The sequence below is a fragment of the Zingiber officinale genome, chromosome 10A (genome assembly GCF_018446385.1).
Source record: "Zingiber officinale cultivar Zhangliang chromosome 10A, Zo_v1.1, whole genome shotgun sequence".
In the NCBI taxonomy this organism is placed as follows: domain Eukaryota; kingdom Viridiplantae; phylum Streptophyta; class Magnoliopsida; order Zingiberales; family Zingiberaceae; genus Zingiber; species Zingiber officinale.
The window spans coordinates 1,236,104-1,258,192 of NC_056004.1; the positions used below are offsets into that span (position 1 = coordinate 1,236,104).

General features: G+C 39.8%; 1 protein-coding gene across 1 annotated transcript; it reads left to right on the forward strand.

Moving 5' to 3' along the window:
* Positions 1 to 268: 268 nt before the first annotated feature.
* Positions 269 to 22,088, forward strand: LOC122026082 (FH protein interacting protein FIP2-like). The gene is made up of 11 exons (XM_042584718.1): positions 269 to 472; positions 1,094 to 1,203; positions 2,652 to 2,786; positions 4,185 to 4,349; positions 5,069 to 5,152; positions 5,360 to 5,406; positions 19,603 to 19,676; positions 20,080 to 20,138; positions 20,782 to 20,841; positions 21,405 to 21,485; positions 21,706 to 22,088. The coding sequence occupies exons 1-11, from the start codon at positions 424 to 426 to the stop codon at positions 21,757 to 21,759; spliced, it is 918 nt and encodes a 305-aa protein (XP_042440652.1). The 5' UTR covers positions 269 to 423; the 3' UTR covers positions 21,760 to 22,088.
* The last annotated feature ends 1 nt before the right edge of the window (position 22,089 follows it).

Genomic DNA, 22,089 nt, shown 5'->3' on the forward strand with positions numbered 1-22,089 from the left:
ATTGAATATGAGATGAGCGATTCAACTCCATATAAATTTTTCATATTCTCTTATCTATTCTCATTTATTAAATCTATCCCTCATCTAACTTCATACTCATCACATATTTAATTTTTATTCTCATATTCCTTAATGTATCAATTATTCATACTATCCATCATTCTATTATTATTATCTATATTTTTTTTAAAAATAAATTATTTTACAAGAAGATGGGATATAGGCTGATGATCGAATAAAAAGACTTAGCTAAAGTTTTTTTCTTCAAATACCCAATTATTTAATCGGTTTCCTCCGTATCGTCCGATTCATCCCTGCACACGAAGGTCAATCTTGTTATATGACTGTCAGAGCAGGGGCATTCGTGTAATCGTGAGGGAGGAAACTACAAATCGGCCGGAGGCGAGCAGGAGGCCGGCGAAAATGGAGCCCGGCACTCCGAGGCCTCCGTCGCAAGTCTTCCTCAACGTAGGTCGGTCGATCTTCCATCTCTATGGTTTATTCGGGTTCCGAGACAGCTCTACCTAATTAGGGTTTTTGAGAATATGCTTGGACATTGATGGGAGAAGATTATTCTCTTACTGGATGCGTTTCTTTAACAGGAGATCTTTTATCTCCATGAAAGTATTCTTAAGTCTACGTTGGATTAGTTACTCGTTGTTTTTTTTTTTTTGAAGATTTATCCGAGGGAGAGCCTGACTATAGTGATAATTTGGACTGGATTTCTTTCCTTTGGTAGATGACTATTAGCTTCAGCTAGTTTTAAATTTACAACCGAGTTGCAGTATTTCGGTAAAAAAAAAATTGTGTGACATAATACGCTTTCAAATAACTCGGAAGGTAATTGGAAGGACATTGATGTTCAGCAGAAAAACTTTAATTCAAATTAACCTTTTGCTGGTTCATTCAGACAGGTAAGCCGGCAATAACTTATTCAGGAGTTAGCTCTTATATAACTCTCTAGATTAGTCATTCTTTTATTATCTTAAGAGTTGGCTTGACTAATAAAATATATTACCATCTTAATTTCTCATGCACAATTCATTCTCATGTGTGTCACACTGATCCTTCATTCTAAGACCATTTTTTTCAGGGGGTAAGAAATATGCCACAACAATTGATACACTCACGCAGCGTGAGCCTGATTCCATGTTGGCAACGATATTTAGTGGGCAGCATACAGTTTTTACTGATGATAAAACGGTATTGTTAGTACGCCAGCCTTATGGCTTGGTTTCTTGTTTGTACTGTACTTGTATATATTATTTCCTGCCTGAATCTTATTGCTCTGCTATTTAATGTTTTAGGATTGGTAACTTATCACTTAATTGCAAAATGGAAGTTAACAATCGAAACAACAACAAACTGTTTTTCCCAACTATTTGAAGTTGGATAAATATATTTTACTCCGCTATTTATTAGTTTATTTGTTGTTTCTATCCTTATCCTTAAGATAAAAGAGATGATAAAAAAACTTGGAAATAACAATTTGAAAGCTAGCATTTTTTTTTTACTGAGAGAACTTATCATTGAATTTTCTTTCTTTTAATGCTTTTAATGATCAGTCCTCCCCAACTTTATGCTATGCATATTTTTTTTTGTTGTTATACATTTTTTCTTGATTTCTTTTTTTTTAATGGTGATATTATTATATTGTATTTTCCTGGAAACAACCTCTTGCAAAAAAGTAGGATATGCGTACAACTTTATGCTATGCGTACAATGGACCCTTCTCCGGGACCCCGCATGGCGGGAGCTTCGTGCACCGGGCTGCCTTTTTATTATTATTATTATATTGTATTTTCTTCTTTATAACTGGTCCTAGATGGCTGTTTATGCTATCGAGAAAATTGCCTTTTGCATGGTTTCACTTCCTTTTTTTTTCATTTGACGCCATTTGTGGCATATTGTAAAAATTATGTCAAGCTAATCCAGTTGCTTGCCTATCACTTTTTTTGTCTTTTAAAGGTAAACTAGTGGTCTACGAATACATTATGCTTTTCTAAGATATATCTTGCTGTTTACATGATTGGCATGATCTATAAAGTGTAAAACAAAATTTGATAAGCATATTCTGAAAATCTTTAAATGTTTGTCGACTGTGATTTATTTTATCTAGCTATTACCAGCAATGTAGTCTTAAATGGTTTGCAATATCAGAACAGATTTTCCTAGCCAACCTCAATCAATTGAGTTACACCTAGTGTAGTTGTTTAAATTAGCCTAAGGTTTATCTAACTATTACCAGCTATGTAGCTTTACATGATTGGCAATATCAGGACAAATCTATCTACCCAACCTCAAACAATTGCAAACCCATTAGCCTCATTGACTAACCCTAGGGGTGATCGGCCTGACCCCACAAAAATTTTCCACCAGCTAGCAGGGTAAATCGGGAAGCGTGCACAACAGGCAACCCAAAAGCTTAGCATCAGTTGGTTGTGAGTCCCATTTGGAGGAAAAATTCCTACAAATACGCCATAGATGGGGATTGAACTGCGGGTGTCTGGGTGACAACTTGAATGTCCTACAGCGGCACCATAGCCCCGGGGACAAAACCTCAAACAATTGAGATTATGCAGTGTTGCTTTTGTTTGTTTTGACAAAATTAATTTAAGTTTTTTCTGATGTACTATGCTCTGTTTTTGCAGGGAATGATATTTATTGATAGAGATGGGAAGCATTTTAGGCATATACTAAATTGGTTAAGGGATGGTATCATTCCGATGCTCCAAGACTCTGACTACCAAGAGCTGATACGAGAGGCAGAATACTATCAGTTACTTGTAAGTGATGATGGCCTTTCTGTTCTATCAGCACTTACTCTGGAAGGTTGACGAATGATACTATAAATATGCGTCTATTAGTTTTTCTTAAAATACTAGAAAGTCATTTAGTGATACTTTAGAACGATGAACCAGCATTAAGTGCAAATAAAATAACTTCATCCATATCACAATACTATCTTTTGCTTCTAAAGTGAGAGCTTCCCCTTGAATAAGCCAACTGACCATTCTTAATATCATGCAATGCATCAACATTTTCCAAGTGATTGAATACTTGTGGCAACTGAAAGTACGGAAACATGCAACCTCCAAACATATTTGATGTGACATTATCTTAGTCTACAAAGTAATATTTTAGTTAGATTATTCTCTCAATTAGATTTTTGTTCTATTATCTATTAGTTCAATTGTGTCTCCTTTCTGTTAATACATGCAACTCCATAAATATGAGAACCATACGACACAAGTTGCTATCTGTAGGGGTGAGCAAAATCTTGGTTAAACTGAAATAACTGACCATATCAATTTAATTTGATTATTTATTTATTTTTAAAAAAACTTAGTTATTTTGGTTTATTTAGTTCAGTCTCGGTTTTAAATTCAAAATTCGATTAAACTGAACTGGTTTAATGTATACGTAAGAATCAGTCCACTGCTAGTCTAGGTCTGTCATAAAAAAATCTCCGAACTTGAGTAATAGCGAAGTCACGACTCATTAAGATCAGTCGACTACTAATACATAGGATTAATCGATATTGGACTGATAAACTGGACAGTAAGTTTAGTAGTCGAGTGGCGTAGTCGACTATTCACATATCAATCGGCTGCTAGTGAAGGAATAATTGACTTTGGAGAATTTGATTAATTCGGTCAGTTACCAAATTAACCAATTTTATATTGGTTTGGTTTGTTCAGATTTAGTGACAAACTTCAATCAGTTCGGTTTGTCAAAAAAAATTCCTGAGTTTGGTTTCGATTAGTTTGGTTCGGTTTTAATTAAATGCTCAGCCCTAGCTATCTCTCGGACATTTTAAAGTTTTGTTGTCCAATTAAAGAAGGCTTAGTCTTTGCATATAGTTGGAAATATTTTCCTTGTTTTTAAGAAGTTTTTGTTGCATTTAATGCATGTGATGTAAACATGAAAAATGAAGTTAAATGCAGTATGGTTGAAGTTGGTGCCTCGCATTCATTGGGAGTTTCAAAATCAAAACAAGTATCTACAACTTTTGAGTGACTCTTGACAGTGTTTCATATCCAGATTCTTTATGCTAAAACACACTACTTTGAGCACGGTTCTTCATTTTGAATTCAGCAGTAGCTCTTTTATTTTATATATATATATATATATATAGGGTTTGCTATTCTATTAACTAATGTATTTTGTTTCTTTTGGAGCAGGGATTGGTTGAAAATATTAACGCAAGTATGTGTAATAGAAAAGATGAAGATACCCCAGTGGTTGAATTAACAGAATTAACACGTAAAGAAGTCATCCAAATCATTCAATCTGAAAAAGTGAGGTTTCGAGGCGTGAACCTTTCTGGTCTTGATCTCTCTAAGCTGGTAAGACTTCAAAGTGCTCCTTTTGTGCTCATTCTTATTGTTGTTCTGTGTTGAAAATACTGAAACAAGGACCTGTTCAATCTTTATCTTTTTGTCTATAGATGACGTGTCCCTTTTTTAGAATAAGTTATAGTTGACAAAAGGGTGGGGTACATGGATCTTATAGATCCATTTAATCTAGCAATATTCAATTACGTTGAAATTACTTAAATAATTTTATTTAGTCCCTCTATTCCTCACATTTTGTCTTTAATTAATTCAACTTATCTAACTATAGAATTTATTGGTTGATTTTGAACATATTCATTTCATCTTAATATATTTACTTTCATTTATCATTTTTTGATGCTATGCCTAATTACTGTCAGTGTTAGTTATGATCTCTTCTCTTGTACACTATCTATCCAACACTTTGACCTAGAATGTATGATAGATTGTACTATAGCTTGCAAAAATTTTTTCCTTTACCCCTAATGAGCACATCATGACACAAAGCACTGGAGTTTCTTTATATTTCAACAACCTGCTATTAATCCTATTAATGTTTTCTTTTTCAATTTCCCTCTTTGCTGAATAACTCATCCAATATAACTGAAACTTTAAGTTGAATGTTGGTCCATTTCATCTTTACTTAAGAACTGATATGTAATCAAGAATATCGATTTGCCATGTCAATTGGTTTCTTTGAATTCAGTTATTTCACTTTTGGTTCTTTGCAGGATTTATCATATGTTGATTTCAGTTATGCCTGCATCCAGAAAACCAATTTTTCAAGAGCTAATCTCAATAAGGCTAAGTTTGGGGTAGGATTCTTCACTTGTCAACTTGAGATGTAGGTTAATTGTTTTTTCATAAATCACTGTTACTTTCTGTTAGTTGTACAGTAGTCTTCGTTCATAAGCATTGTAATTTTTAATTGATATTTGATTGTGGAGTCTTTTGTGATTTTTTCTAATCATAGCCAAATAGTTTCACTTCCTTTCAGTTGATGCATATTTTCTTCTTGATAGGATGCTGAAGCAGGGGGTTCAATCTTCGAAGATGCAAACTTGCGTGAGTAAGACTTTGACAACAAAACTCACATTTTGTTTTGTTCTTCTTAAGTCCCTTCAGGCTTCAAGTGATTTCTATATGCAGAATTTAGTTAACTATTTTCCTGATCATTCATTATAAAGAGACTTGCACCCTAATATCATGCTTTTTTTTGTGCAAATTTTGTGAGTCTGTTGTTACTTGGATGAGCAAACCCTTATGTGACATAGGCTTCAAGTTGTTAACTCATGGAAATAAACTCCTATCTGTTGGGATCTTAGATGGCTAGAGGGGGGGTGAATAGCCTCTTAAAAACTTAAACATAAATTTCTACAAAGAAACTTGTTAGCACAGCGGAATTAGGAAACTAAAACAAAGAGGAAACAAGCACACTAACACACGGATTTACGAGGTTCGGGGATAACTTGCCCCTACTCCTCGGCGTGTCCGTAAGGTGGACGACCCCTTGATCTTCGGTAGATCGCACCCTGGATAAATTCCGGCTAAAGATCCTCCTTCTCGGTGGAGTAACCTCTCCACAAAGTCTCAAGAAATATATATGTTAAAGCACAAGACTTACAGAGCTCGGTGGCAAAGAAGAATGAACTAACGCTTACAACCACGCGAGGATCAGTGGAAACAGAGAACTCACAGATAGCAGTTTCTCACCCGAGAGCTCAAGAACTTAGCACACCTCAACGATCAACAGAACGTTTTGTTTTCTTTTTTCACTTTCTTGCTTTCTTGTTGTTCTTTCCTCTCGCTTTTTACTGCTTCTTAAGCCCCTGTTCTCTGCTGTCACGGATCGTGGTCAAACTGCACAGAATCATCGCTGCAGCCAATCCCTCTTCCTCCTTACCTGGTTCTCTGAACTCACACCAATGAAATCACAGTCTTCACTGGTGTCTTCTGAGCTCGAACCAATCACCAGGAGTCAAGCGGATCGCAGCCAGATCACACCAGTAGCCGTTGATGCTTCAAATGCACCATGCGCCGCGAATCACAGCAGAAAGGCCATTTGTCGTATTCCTCTTATGGACTTAATTTGAAATTAGGCTTGGAATGATACCTGTGATCCTGCAAACTCAAAAGCTAACAGCACAGAGGGTTATATCACATGAATCAGGCAGATCAAATGCAGTGGAGGAATCGCAGAAACAGCGAACAAATCTGATTGTGTGTGGATCGGTCACCAGACCGATCCATGGACCGATCAGGACATATCCTGATCGGTCCACAGCTTGTCTGATCGGTCGTGGAGACCGATCAGACTGCAGGTGGATCGGTCTCCACGACCGATCCCTGCCTTCTTCTCTTCGAATACCATTCCTGATCGGTCTTCAAGACCGATCAGATTGCACTCTGATTGGTCTACAGACCGATCAGATTACACTCAGTGTGCTACTGAGTGTTTCCTGATCGGTCTACAGACCGATCAGATTACACTCAGTGTGCTACTAAGTGTTTCCTGATCGGTCACACCGATCCATGGAAACTTAGTTTCACTGGATCGGTCTGCCGACCGATACACTGTCTTATGTATCACTGGATCGGTCTGCCGACCGATCCAATGTACCATGAAATGTCCACTTAGGTCCCTCTCTGACCTAATCCGGAGAATAAGCTACCGAGCCCTCTCCGACTTCGTCCGGTCCAGAGAACGAGCTACCGAGCCCTCTCTGACCTAGTCCGGAGAACGAGCTACCGAGCCCTCTCCGACTTCGTCAGGTCCAGAGAACGAGCTACCGAGCCCTCTCTGACCTAGTCCGGAGAACGAGTTACCGAGCCCTCTCCGACTTCGTCCGGTCCAGAGAACGAGCTACCGAGCCCTCTCCGACCTAGTCCGGAGAACGAGCTACCGAGCCCTCTCTGACCTAGTCCGGAGAACGAGCTACCGAGCCCTCTCCGACTTCGTCCGGTCCAGAGAACGAGCTACCGAGCCCTCTCCGACCTAGTCCGGAGAACGAGCTACCGAGCCCTCTCCGACTTCGCGTGCCAAGTTTCCAACTTGGACTTTTCCATTCCACTTGATCAACCTTGATCATTAATCAAACCGAGTTTAATTAATATCTGATACAAACTTAAATCCGTGTCAACATCAAAACAACAGCCAGGTCAGACTGTATCAACAATCTCCCCCTTTTTGTTGTTTGACAACACGATTTAAGTTTAGATCAGAAATGTTCTTATTTTCATAATTTTAGGGGAATCAAGATCCTCCCCCTAAGATGGATACACCACTAAGTCAATAACAGGAATCAAGATCCTTCCCGTTATCTTCTCCCCTAAAATCAAGCCTTCATACATCTCTAAACTTAGGTATCCTCTCCCCCTTTGTCAAACACCGAAAAGGTGCAAATGAGGTGACAAAACTCAAAAGGCTCTCCCTCAACCCATACTGTCTTTTTCTTAATGCACCTAAAGTTCCCTCTAAGTGTATTATATGACAGTAAGAAAGAGATAAGATACAATCAAGTCATGGCATAGGAACAACATATTAATATGAACTGAAGCATAAGGAAAAGCAAGAAATAGACAAATGAATAGCAAAAATATATGAGTAGCATAAGTATCCAGGTCAGACAAAGATATCCAACAAATAGCATCCAAAACACAGACAGGCAAAGTGACACACAGAATGTATCAATCAATATCCTCACAACGAGGAACATCATCATCATCTGCTGGAGGCATGTAACCCTGAGGCGGCATAGCTCAAGGTGGATGACAGAAATGTCATGAGGTGGGTAGTTGGCCATCCGGCCACTAATCACGATGCAGTAAGTCATCGTGGTCGATCCGAACACGCATCCATGGAGCTCACAGATGAGCCATCGTCTTGATCGAGCGGCTCTAGCTCTGATCCGGTAGCAGATCGGGATCGGCCTCATCGGCAGGAGGAGGAGCAAGAACTGCCGAGGAAGTGCCCGTGGTAACTCTCCCAGACCTCTCCCATCCTTCCACCGAACAGCCCCATTCTGTCCCAAGATACCGGACTTGGAAAATGCCCGTTTCCCAAGTCTGCAATCCTGTCTGACCATCTTCACTATCCTACACTTAGATCCATTAATCAGAAGAGTCTCGAGCCAATCTGTAATTATATGCCCATAAGGCATATAAATAGTGGAGCTGCTAGGCTGAGTATATGAGATGATCGAAGTATAGATGCTGGACATAATGTCAAAGTCGAGACGCCGACGCAACCCATAAAACATCAAACAATGATAGGGTCGGATCTCTGCTAGAGGTTTGGATGTGATTGGAAGAAGACAGTTTGTGACTATCTTAAAAAGAATATAATCAGGGGCAGATAGTCGTAGGGCGGCAAAGGTGGGAAAATCAACATCCAACTCATCCAGTCCACCTGGTCTAGGATGACCGAAGAAGCACTCATAGATGGAATCAGGTGAGACATCAAATGGAGGAGGTAAAGGATCGGGTAAATCAGGATAAATGGGAAAAGGATCTCCTGAACACATTCGGCAACCTAGATACGCAAAGAATTCTACGACGGAGAAATCGATAGTTCTCTTAGCGACTCTGGTTCTATAAGCACCATCACTGGTCTGATGAAGATTGTTGTAGAATTCAGATACTAGGTCATAGTTGATGTCCCTTTCTAGGTAGACTAACGAGTCAAGTTTGTAATATGCCAGGGTTTCGGATACAGAGGGACAAAACTCATCCATGTACTTTCGATCCACAGATCGACATGGGAGTAGCTTGAATGTCCTCTGTTGAAACACTTGTTCAAACTGTCGGTTCGGGAATCTCGAAGAAGAGGAAGGTTGAGGTCGGGAGGGTGCCTGAGACTTGGATTTCTCAGCAGATGACTTAGACGTACCCTCACCGGCTGATTTCTTCCTAAATAGGTCAAAAATGGGACATGGTCGGGGCAAATGGGAGTCCACGGGAGCCACAGAGTCGAGAACCGAGACAACACACAGAGATACACTGTGAAAAGAAACTAAAATGCCAAAAATGAACAGATTTCGGGGAGAAAGGAAGTTACCTGGGCGTCATTTGAGGCTTTCGGAGAAGATGGAGAGAAGAGTCGGGACTGAGGAGTGGTTCGGCTAGGGTTTTCGGCGTGAAATGAGAGGACGAAGGATTGGGGGAAGTTAAAGAGGGTGATCAGATCATAAGATCGGACGGCTGTCCGAACAGGAGAAATCCTGACCGATCAGGGAACGTCCTGATCGATCAGGGAGTGTCCTGATCGGTCGTGGAGACCGATCAGGGAGCCTCCTGATCGGGCCCTGGACCGATCAGAGGTGGATCAGAGGTCGCGTGCCAGAGCCTCCTGATCGATCGTGGAGACCGATCAGGGAACCTCCTGATCGGTCGTGAAGACCGATCAGGGAACCTCTTGATCGGTCCCCGGACCGATCAGAGGTCGATCAGTAACTAGTGATACGTGCCAGAACCCCTGATCGGTCTGCAGACCGATCAGATATCGAACAGAGAGGTGGAACTCTCCTGATCGGTCGTAGAGACCGATCAGATATCATCCTGATCGGTCCCTGGACCGATCAGTGTCTGATAATCAGTGATTTCAGTCTCTGAAATTCGTATCGAAAGCTCTGAAACTTGGTTCAACAACTTCCAAGTTCAGAACCTAGGATCTGAAGAGCCCACAGATTATATTCAGTGATACCAATGAATATTTCCTAATGATGAGCTCTAATGATTTGGAATTATTTAGGGCTCGAAAGTTTCAGACACTTCATAACAAATGTGTTGAATCTCAAAGTTTCAAAACCAGAGAAGTTTGTTTTGTTTGTTTGCTGAAACTATGATCTATAGTGAACCAAGGTAATAAATCTGACTCAGGCTATCGGTTCAAAATATATCCTTGCTATGAGTAGTTACAAGTTTGTCAAAATATGTCAAAATTTCTTCACCAACTTGTCCTATTTTCAATCAAAATCAGGAAGGTATCAATCAAGGGTATCAATCAACACATCAACAAGGTTAGATGATTTCTAGACACAGGTCCAACCAAGATTCCTTGGTTGGAATATATGAGTAATATCTAGGAGCCAAATACACATGAATTATGTAATGGTCTTCCCCATACTCAATTTATGTCTCTTCAACCTAATTATTCAAGGGATGCATGATACATTTTGAATAATTTGGTTGATCCTAGCATCTCACCCCATATTTAGCAAACAAAAACAATTTGTTAAACCTTATAGTTTGTGTGAGATGTCCCCAAGTTGCCCAAATTAATTTCCCAATTTCTCTTTTAGTTTTAGTTGTCCTTATTGATCATGATGAAATCCTAATGGCCTATTGAGCCAAACACATCCCCAATTCTCTCCTTAAATGACTAAATTCATTTTCCGGAAGGGGTTTGGTGAAAATGTCGGCTAAGTTTGACTTTGACTCAACATATGTGAGTGCAATGTCTCCCCTAGCTACGTGATCTCTAATGAAGTGATGACGCACTTCAATGTGTTTGGTCCTTGAATGATGGACTGAATTTTTCGTTAGGTTTATTGTGCTAATGTTGTCACACAACACTTGCACTCCTTTATATGAAAGTCCATAATCTTCTAGAGTGTGAATCATCCACAACAATTGTGATACACTCTCTCCCATGGCAATGTATTCAGCCTCGGTCGTGGTGAGAGCAACACAATGTTGCTTCCGACTTGACCAACTAATCAACGATGAACCTAAAAATTGGCAACCCCCACTAGTACTTTTCCGATCCAATTTGCATCCAGCATAACAGTGGAACCTATAGCCTATCCGAGTAGCAACCAACAGGTACCACAGTCCTACTCTAATTGTGCCCTTGAGATATCTTAGAATTCTCTTAACTGCAGTTAAATGAGATTCCTTGGCACAAACTTGATATCTAGCGCACATGCCCACAGCAAAAAGTATGTCCGGTTGACTAGCTATGAGATATAGAAGACTACCGATCATGCTTCTATATTGCGTTAGATCAACTGGTTTCCCACTCTCATCATTGTCAAGACGAGTGTTTGTCGCCATTGGAGTGGATACTTCATTAGAGTCACTCATTTTGAATTTTTTGAGCATCTCTTGAGTGTATTTCGTCTGATGGACATAAATTCCATCTCGAGTTTGTTTGATTTCAAGTCCAAGGAAGAATGTCAATTCTCCTACTATACTCATCTCAAACTCACTTTCCATGTGAGAAATAAATTCATTCAAATAGCCCTTGTTATTTGAGCCACAAATTATGTCATCGACATACACTTGGGCTACAAAAATGTTTTCACCATCTCTACGCAGAAATAGTGTTGGATCTATTTGACCTCTCACAAAACCCTTTTCTAGTAGGTAAGTTGACAACCTTTCGTACCAAGCTCGAGGTGCTTGTTTAAGCCCATAAAGAGCTTTCTTGAGCTTGTACACGTGGTTTGGAGCTTCGGTATTCACAAACCCTGGTGGTTGTTCAACATAGACCTCTTCTTTGATGAATCCGTTTAAGAAGGCCGATTTAACGTCCATTTGATAGAGCTTGAAACCTCTATGTGCAGCAAAAGCTAGCATTAAACGAATGGACTCTAATCGTGCCACGGGAGCATAAGTCTCATCATAATCGAGGCCTTCGACTTGACTATAGCCCTTGGCTACAAGTCTTGCCTTGTTTCTTACAACTTCTCCCTTTTGATTTAACTTATTTTTGAAGACCCATTTAGTTCCAATAATGGTGGTCTTCTTAGGTCTAGGAACTAAGTCCCACACTTGGCTCCTTTCAAATTGACCTAACTCATCTTGCATAGCTATGATCCAATCAGGATCGCGCAATGCCTCATCAACTAATTTTGGTTCAATCTCTGAAATCAATGCGACTTCATTAGACTCATTTCTAAAGAATGATCTAGTCCTAACCCCTTGTTGGATGTCTCCCACAATCTGGTCTTGGGGATGACTAGAGGCTATCCTAGATTGCCTTGGTGTTGGCGGTGCCTCATGAATGGTCTCACTAGGCACAGGCAGAGACTCAGTATCAGGCAAATGATCAGCCTGAGCCCTTTGTTGCCTTTGCTCATCGTCATCAGAGTCAACCTCGACTCTTTCTTCATTTTGATCATTCAAACTTAGATTTCTAAGTTCAAGTTGAATTTCTCCTACATCCCTTGATTGATCATTCGATTTAGGGATTTCTTCAAATGCTACATCTGAGGACTCTTCAATCAATTTAGTCCTATTGTTGTAGACTCGATAGGCTTTGCTGAAGAGAGAGTACCCGACCAGTATCCCTTCATCAGCCTTAGCCGTGAACTTTCCAAGATGATCCTTGATGTTCAAGATAAACACCTTACAACCAAACACCCTAAGATGTTTAATTGTAGGGGGTTTCCCAAACCAAAGTTCATGAGGAGTTTTTCCTAAAAACCTATGTATCAGGACTCGGTTTTGCACATAGCAAGCTGTATTCACAGCTTCAGCCCACAAGTAGCTCGGTAGTGAGTACTCATTGAGCATGCTTCGTGCAGCCTCTCGCAAAGCTCGGTTCTTTCGCTCCACAACCCCATTTTGCTGTGGGGTCCTTATGCCTATATCCTTTTTCTTGACAAAACTCTAAAAATCTATGGTTTTGAAATTCTCCACCATGATCACTTCTAATTGTTTTAATTGTTGTTGATTTTTCATTTTCAATTCTTCTACAAAAAGAAATAAAAATATCTATGGTTTGATCCTTATTTTTCAAAAAGAAAGTCCATGTATATCTAGTAAAATCATCAATAATCACTAAGCAATATCTACTACCATTCAAAGAAATGACACTACTACAATCAAACAAGTCCATATGCAGTAAATCTAAAACAGTAGAGGTACTTACAGCGCTTTTACCTTTATGAGTTGCTTTTGTTTGCTTACCCTTTTGACATGCATCACATAGTTTTGTCTTTTGGTACTTGATGCTTGGTAAGCCTCGCACTAATCCTTTGTTGGCCAGCTTTCTAATATTCTTCATGTTCACATGAGCCAACCTCCTATGCCAAAGCCATGATTCTTCTTCTTTTGACATGAAACACTTAGCAGAGGCATTAGTAGCACTTTAAAAGAAATTTGATAAATGTTATCTACTCTTGTGCCTACTAGTACCGTGTCAAGTGTGTCAATGTGTTTGACCAGACATTGACTTGAATGAAACTCAATTGTGTAACCCGTATCACACAATTGACTGACACTTAGGAGATTAAAAGTCATCCCCTTGACTAGAAGGACATTCTTGATTTGGAGGCCTTCGGATATATGAATGTCTCCAACTCCTATAACCTTAAGACTACCATTGTTACCAAATGACACATTACCTCTATTTTTGTTTTGAATGGTAGAAAATAGTGACTTGTCCCCGGTCATGTGCTTGGAGCATCCACTATCAACAAACCAAGTTGATAGACGCTCCCCCTTTACCAATGCCTACAAGACACGAAAGATAGATGTTTTAGGTACCCAAATCTTGGGACCTAATGCATCTATAATGAAAGACTTAGGCACCCATGCCTTTGTTACCTTCTTCCTAGTCTCATGAACCCTAGAAACATGCGATCTATGAAATTGGGTTCTTGACACTAAAGAAATAAAGTTAGACTCCTTAGGTTGGTATCCTAATCCAGCCTTGTTGTAGACCGCCCTTTGGGCATTTAGAATCATGTCTAGGGTCTTAGAGCTAGTTGAGAATTTTTCAAGCATTTTCTTGAGTTTCTCAACCTCACCCTTCAAGGCCTTGTTCTCATCCTCAAGGACCTCTAGATGTAGGTCATCAACCTCATCTTCCCTAAGGGCCCTCAAGTTTTCTACTTCTTCTTTTAATGATTTATTTTCTGTTTTCGATTTTTTAAGCAAGGTAGACAAATGTGTAATAGCCTTATAGCATTTTTCTAAGTGAGAAGAGGTTACCTCTTCATCATCCGAAGATGATGAAGCCGCGGCTGAAGTGCTTGCGTCCCCATCACTCCCGGAATCGGATTCCTCCCTTGCCATGAGTGCCAATTGCCGAGTACTCTTCTCCTTCTTCTCTTCCTCCTCCGATGAGCTTGAGGAAGATTCATCCCAAGTGGCCTTGAGAGCTTTCTTCTTCTTGGCTCTTTCCTCCTTCTTTTTGGCCCGTTCCTCCTTCTTGAGTTTTGGACACTCACTCCGGTAGTGACCTTTCTTGCTACACTCATAACATGTAACATTAGTCTTATCGATATTTTGATCATTAGGTTTACCTTTTCCTTTGTATCTTCGGCTTCTTCTCATAATTCTCCTCACGAAGTTGACCATCTCGCTTGATGATGATCCGCCTTCATCATCAGACTCGGAGGAGGATGTAGATGAAGAAATCTCTTTCTCCTTCTTCTTTTCTCTCTTTCTTCTTCCATCCTTGTTCTTTGGTCCTGCAACTAAGGCAATACCTTTCTCTCTTTGACCTTTGTTAGCAAGTTCATGAAGTTCCATTTCACAAAAGAATTCGTCTAATTTAACAATGGAAAGATCCTTGGAAACCTTGTAGGCATCTACCATAGATGACCACAAGGCATTCCTTGGAAAGGCTTTAAGAGCGTACCTTACTAGATCGTGATTCTCCACGCGTTCATCTACGGAATGTAGACCATTGATGATTTCCTTGAACCTCCCATGTAGTTCACTTACCGTTTCGTTTTCCTTCATGGTAAGATTTTGTAGTTGATTCAAGAATAGGTCCCTCTTGGCTATCCGAGAATCTCGAGTTCCTTCTTGGAGCTCGATAAGCTTGTTCCATAAATCTTTTGCACTCGAGAATGGACCTACCTTGACGAGTTGGTCCTTGGCAATCCCACATTGTAAGGTGACTACCGCCTTGGCATCGGCTTGCCTTTTACGAGTTTGTTCAGTAGACCACCTTGATGAATCGAGTTCCTTACCTTCTTCGTCCTTCGGTGGTGTGAATCCTTCCTTGACCGAGAACCACATGGAGATATCAGTCTTGAGGTAATACTCCATGCGGCTCTTCCAATACTGGAAATCTGCTCCATCGAAGAAGGGTGGTCTGTTGGTGCTGAATCCTTCCTTCATGGCCATCTTCTTGCTCCTTAGGATGTTAGTCCAGATGAAGAGCACCAGACTCTGATACCACTTGTTGGGATCTTAGATGGCTAGAGGGGGGGTGAATAGCCTCTTAAAAACTTAAACACAAATTTCTACAAAGAAACTTGTTAGCACAGCGGAATTAGGAAATTAGAACAAAGAGGAAACAAGCACACTAACACACGGCTTTACGAGGTTCGGAGATAACTTGCCCCTACTCCTCGGCGTGTCCGTAAGGTGGACGACCCCTTGATCTTCGGTAGATCGCACCCCGGATAAATTCCGGCTAAAGATCCTCCTTCTCGGTGGAGTAACCTCTCCACAAAGTCTCAAGAAATATATATGTTAAAGCACAAGACTTACAGAGCTCGGTGGCAAAGAAGAATGAACTAACGCTTACAACCACGCGAGGATCAGTGGAAACAGAGAACTCACAGATAGCAGTTTCTCACCCGAGAGCTCAAGAACTTAGCACACCTCAACGATCAACAGAACGTTTTGTTTTTTTTTTTTCACTTTCTTGCTTTCTTGTTGTTCTTTCCTCTCGCTTTTTACTGCTTCTTAAGCCCCTGTTCTCTGCTGTCACGGATCATGGTCAAACTGCACAGAATCATCGCTGCAGCCAATCCTTCTTCCTCCTTACCTGGTTTTCTGAACTCACACCAATGAAATCACAGTCTTCACTGGTGTCTTCTGAGCTCGAACCAATCACCAGGAGTCAAGCGGATCGCAGCCAGATCACACCAGTAGCCGTTGATGCTTCAAATGCACCATGCGCCGCGAATCACAGCAGAAAGGCCATTTGTCGTATTCCTCTTATGGACTTAATTTGAAATTAGGCTTGGAATGATACCTGTGATCCTGCAAACTCAAAAGCTAACAGCACAGAGGGTTATATCACATGAATCAGGCAGATCAAATGCAGTGGAGGAATCGCAGAAACAGCGAACAAATCTGATTGTGTGTGGATCGGTCACCAGACCGATCCATGGACCGATCAGGACATATCCTGATCGGTCCTTGTCTGATCGGTCGTGGAGACCGATCAGACTGCAGGTGGATCGGTCTCCACGACCGATCCCCTGCCTTCTTCTCTTCGCAATACCATCTCCTGATCGATCTCCAAGACCGATCAGATTGCACTCAGTGTGCTACTGAGTGTTTCCTGATCGATCTACAGACCGATCAGATTACACTCAGTGTGCTACTGAGTGTTTCCTGATCGGTCACCAGACCGATCCATGGAAACTTAGTTTCACTGGATCGGTCTGCCGACCGATCCACTGTCTTATGTATCACTGGATCGGTCTGTCGACCGATCCAATGTACCATGGAATGTCCACTTAGGTCCCTCCCTGACCTAATCCGGAGAACAAGCTACCGAGCCCTCTCCGACTTCGTCCGGTCCAGAGAACGAGCTACCGAGCCCTCTCTGACCTAGTCCGGAGAACGAGCTACCGAACCCTCTCCGACTTCGTCAGGTCCAGAGAACGAGCTACCGAGCCCTCTCCGACCTAGTCCGGAGAACGAGCTACCGAGCCCTCTCCAACTTCGTCCGGTCCAGAGAACGAGCTACCGAGCCCTCTCCGACTTCGTCCGGTCCAGAGAACGAGCTACCGAGCCCTCTCCGACCTAGTCCGGAGAACGAGCTACCGAGCCCTCTCCGACTTCGCGTGCCAAGTTTCCAACTTGGACTTTTCCCTTCCACTTGATCAACCTTGATCATTAATCAAACCGAGTTTAATTAACATCTGATACAAACTTAAATCCGTGTCAACATCAAAACAACAGCCAGGTCAGACTGTATCAACACTATCTTGCCATATTATTCTCTTCCACTTATCTTGTTTCACTCCAAATATAAGCCTATCAATTGAATTGAAATTTTGGAGCAACAAACTACAATAATTTTGTAAACATTTCATCTATACCTCACTAATACCAAATGAGTATAATGCATCAGATCAGTGTATTGGTGATTTGGTTCAAGTAGCATCCTAATAAAATTGACCTCTTAGTTTTTAAAACCCATTAAAAAAGCTTCCATGATATCTAGTATTTGAAATGGTATTCCTACTTAAAGCGATGGTTGGAAATCAAGCACAACTTCAAATCCTTTGAGGAGTTACAACCAGATTTTTGGGCAACATTATAAAGAGGGTGGTAGGAAGATGAAGACACGACATCTAGGAATCTCTAACTCAATCTACTATGTGTGGGAAGCTAGAAACAGGTGTCGGTCTCAAGGCATTGCTCTGGATGTTGATTGGCTATTTCGTAAAGTTCAAATCCATGCGCACAAGTTTGTGGATCGACCGATCGGGCTGAATGACCGATCGATCGGGCTGAATGACCGATCGATCGGGCTGAATGACCGATCGATCGGGCTGAATGACCGACCGGGACATGAATGACCAGCCGAGAAATGAGGACCGAGCAACTAATAACCAGCCGGGAAATGCAGCTGACTGAGCTGGGCGGGCAGTGAAACAGATCGGGCAACTAAGAACCAGTCGGGAAATGCTGCTGACAGAGTTGGCCGGGCAATGAAGCAGAACATGTAAGGATGGCGGATGGGCTGAGTGGCAGATGGTCTGAGTGGGTATCTAGGCGGAGCAGGCAGTGCAGCTACATGGGCTGACCGGCTAGATGGGCTGACTAACCGGTCAGGCTGACTGACCGGTCGGGCTGAATGGCTAAGCGGCCTAAATGACCGGCCGGTCTTCTTGAATGACTGGCCAAGTTGAATGATCGATTGGGACGTGAAGGCAATGAAGCCGACCAGGAAGAGATGGCGGATTGGCGCCTGACTTGCTGAACGGATTGAATGATAGGCCGGGAATGAGGCTAATTGAGCCGGGCGGGCAGTGATGCAGATCGGGCAATGATGGAAGTTTTCGGTCTGGATATCTTGGCGAGATGTTTTGGTAATATGATACATCACATTGGGCGGATTGTGCCCATGTGATGCATGATGGTGTTGTCGTTTGCATGATTTTGTAAGAGTATTGAGCGGTGATCAAGGAGTTTACCTCAACTACAGTATGGTTTGGCATTCGGTTTGGGAGTCTTTACCCCAAATCAGTTTTTATACATATGTATCTATTTCCATGAAATGGTATTCCTACTGTTCATTAATTAGCTCATTTAACCACTAAGAATTAGAATAAAATTGGAACAACTAGGACTAGAACAGGCATACTATAGGATATAGATATATCTCAGTTTCTAGGGCTTTGGTGTCACTTCTTGTTGTTGATTCTGGTGCTCTTATTGGTGTTTCACCTTCCCCCTTTTTTATAGTGTTTCATTTTCCACTCCATGTTGGCAAAAAGATCAAATAATGTTAGCAGAGAATCATCCTATCTCATTGGTTCCAAATCGTATTGGCCAAGAGAGGCCAAAACTTGATCCCTATGATTCAAGTGACACATAGTTCGAATTAGTACCACCAAAATGATCAGCACAGCCAACAATGGCATACCAACATAGCATTAATATTGATTGGTGGCTGGAACAAAAATGTTTTAGCCATGTTGACTGATCTATGCCAATTTTTGAAGTCATGGACTGTGCTGCTCTTTTTCACCACTTTATCTGAATTAGGCTAGACAATTTTTAACTCCAAGCATCACACTTGTTTTACTTTTTTTTTTAATTAACAGTTGAAGTTTATTAACTTGTAGATCCTTTTAGTTTTAGACTTGCATCTTTCTGGCAGGATTTTATCATTGTTGTGTAAAATATTCTTTAACCTGTGTGCTTATTTCTTGAGCACTGGATTGGTTTCACACTCTAGATTTTTGTGTCTCAATTTTAACCATATTATGCATGTCAGTCTCAATAAGTTTTTATATTCTCATTGTAAGATTATTTGTTATTCCGCCTTGCATTGCCACTTCTCACAAACAAATCCAGGGGATGTCTTCAAAAAAGTTTGGCATTTATTGGAGAAAATAATTACAATTCTTCTTAGAGTTTGTTATGTAATAATACTAGAAGTAACAAAATTAAGTTCTTTTAATTTTTATTGCTTGGATAGTGGAAAGGTTAATGTCTAAGATTGATGTCATTGAGTGCCATCAGGATTTTTCTCATCTTGGTGAAGTAAAAAAAATTTCATTTACGGGCTTGTATAAGAGCTGTCTTCATATATCTGACTTATCTTCCATAGATGTGAGCTTATTGGAGCCGACCTTCATCAAGCTAAATTGGATAGAGCAAATCTTCAGAGTGCAAATCTCCAAGGTTATAAGTACTATTTTTTTCTTTATCAATTTGTGTTGTAAACAAAAATCTTCTTTTATTTGTGCTTTTGATACATCATGATTCATGAACTTTCCCTATTTGATGTGGATTTATACAATCGACAAAATTATCTTCTTATGAAGTTTCTTTAACCATTCCCTACATCACTCTTAATTTATAAACTTTCCTTGAAAATAAAATCATATAGTTACTAACACAATATTGCTGCAAATTGGGTCTTCTAGGATTTTTGGTTTATAATTCCTTTTCCTAATTCTTTTGGAACTTCTGCCTGATGAAAAAAATGATTGACTTGTAGGTTCTTTTTCTTTGGAAAATGGGAAATTCTTGCAAATAGCCATTTGGTGGTATTAATAAATGATGTAAATTTATGATTCAACAGATGCATGCTTAACTCAAAGTAGTCTCTGCGAAGCAGACCTTCGTTCAGCACATTTACAGGTTGGTTAACTTTGTTACTTTAATCAATGTGTTCTCATGAGAGGGTTTGCTCACTATTCATCTTAAATATTTGCTTTCAAGATATTTCTAGTTAGCAAGTGTCTGTATAATGAATAGCAACAGTAAATAATTCACCTCGTAGTTGAAGTTTATTGAAAGTATGGAGTATTTTTGTTTAGCTACAGATGGGAAATTGATCTTGCATTTAAGGATATTATCAATTTAAGTTGCTTGCTACTCAAAGATCATCTTGTTGACAGGAAGGACAGCATGAATCCTTCCTCAATAATTCTAGTCATACTTCTGACAAAATTGTAGCTGTGACTCCTTATTAAATGAATATTTATTTTTCTTCCTTCTGATTCTCTTGTTTTTGTTCACCCAAGCTTATTTATTTCTATGAAATTTCAATGGAAACTGCCCATTGTTTAAATCTAACCTATTGGAGTTCTGTTGGAAAACATATTTATAATTTTGCTTAACTAATGGCCTTTTTCTTATCAGTTTGAAAAAATAAAAAAATGGTGACTCTTGAGATATTGTCTTGCCATGCTTATAGTTTACCATTTATTTTGTTGTTTAATCAATGATCTTTTCCTTATTAATTAGTCAACATGTTCATTAACATTTAACTTATTTTTAGAGTGCAAAATTTACTGGCGCAAATCTCCAAGGTGCTAATTTGGAAGGAGCAAATCTAAAGGTAAACATTGCTAAATACTCTCGTCATGAACCTATTTATAACAAAATAACAATGAACCGATTTTGTCATTTCTATCTGTTAGAATGTCTAACAAAAAGCTGTCACAGTATGAACTAATTATGATGCGAAAAGAACTCAAACTCATAACTTATAGGGAGGGAAATATTATTTAGGTGAAAATATCTCAGTATATGAGGTCCTAACCCATTTTATAAACAATATTACTTGGTTGTCTTAACAATATGAGCATGAATTAAATGTACTGCTAAAAAAACTTGAACTCACAACTCATGAAAGGGAAAACATTATTAATCTAAGATATTTCAATACGTGGGATTCCTTTTATAGACTCAAAATAAAAATTATTGTCTGGAAAATTATAACTTCGTTTTATAAAATTTCTAACAATTTCCTAATAAATATAAACAATTTTTTATTTCAAAATAACTGAAATGGAATAAAATCCTAAACTGTGTGGAAGGCTTAAGATATTTTTTCTTTTAGTAGTAGACCAAAATTTGAATGACATTAGGAATTGATGAATGTTATTTGTTTATTTACAGGGTGCCAAGTTGAATGGTGCAAATTTGCAGGGTGCAAATCTTCAACGGGCTTACCTTCGAGAAGTTGATTTGCGTGATTCTGTAAGTTTTCTTATCCATGTTTCTTTTCATTCTACCTACAGGATTGTTACAGATTGCTTGAAATTTTGGTATAAAATACATGACTATGTCAGTGTGTTCTTCTCTCTTATTTGTAGACCCTAATATGATTGCTTTATTATGTATTATTGCTGAGATTTCTTCTCTCTCATTCTAACACCACCAGCAGTGATGTTTTTATACATCTTTTATCTTGAAACAGCAACTTGATGGAGCTAAGCTCGGAGGCGCTAATCTTCTTGGAGTTATCAGATGATTGAGCTACAGAAGACTTGCTAAGGTCTACAATTTGTCGAGCAGAGTTCTGTACGAAGCAAGTGATTTGAGGCTCCCCTAGCGGTGGATATGTCCAGTTACTCGGTGTCTACTTAAGTGGCCTGAAGAAATCGTCCCTGATAATTTTTAGGCAGATGTTGCTTGGTTTTCGTCTGAACTTGTGATCAATCAGACTGAAACTTCACTACTGTTGTTGGACCTTCAATTCATTCATTTGGACAACGTATCTTGCTTTTAGTAACCATGAACATAACTGGAAACAATGTAAACAATAATATTTGGTATTCCATCTAAAAAGTGCTTCTCGAAT

Coding starts and splice junctions, on each gene's coding strand:
- LOC122026082 (XM_042584718.1), top strand. CDS start 424: ATGGAGCCCGGCACTCCGAGGCCTCCGTCGCAAGTCTTCCTCAACGTA. Junction 2,787..4,184: donor CAGAATACTATCAGTTACTT/GTAAGTGATGAT, acceptor CTTTTGGAGCAG/GGATTGGTTGAAAATATTAA. Junction 5,407..19,602: donor GAAGATGCAAACTTGCGTGA/GTAAGACTTTGA, acceptor TATCTTCCATAG/ATGTGAGCTTATTGGAGCCG.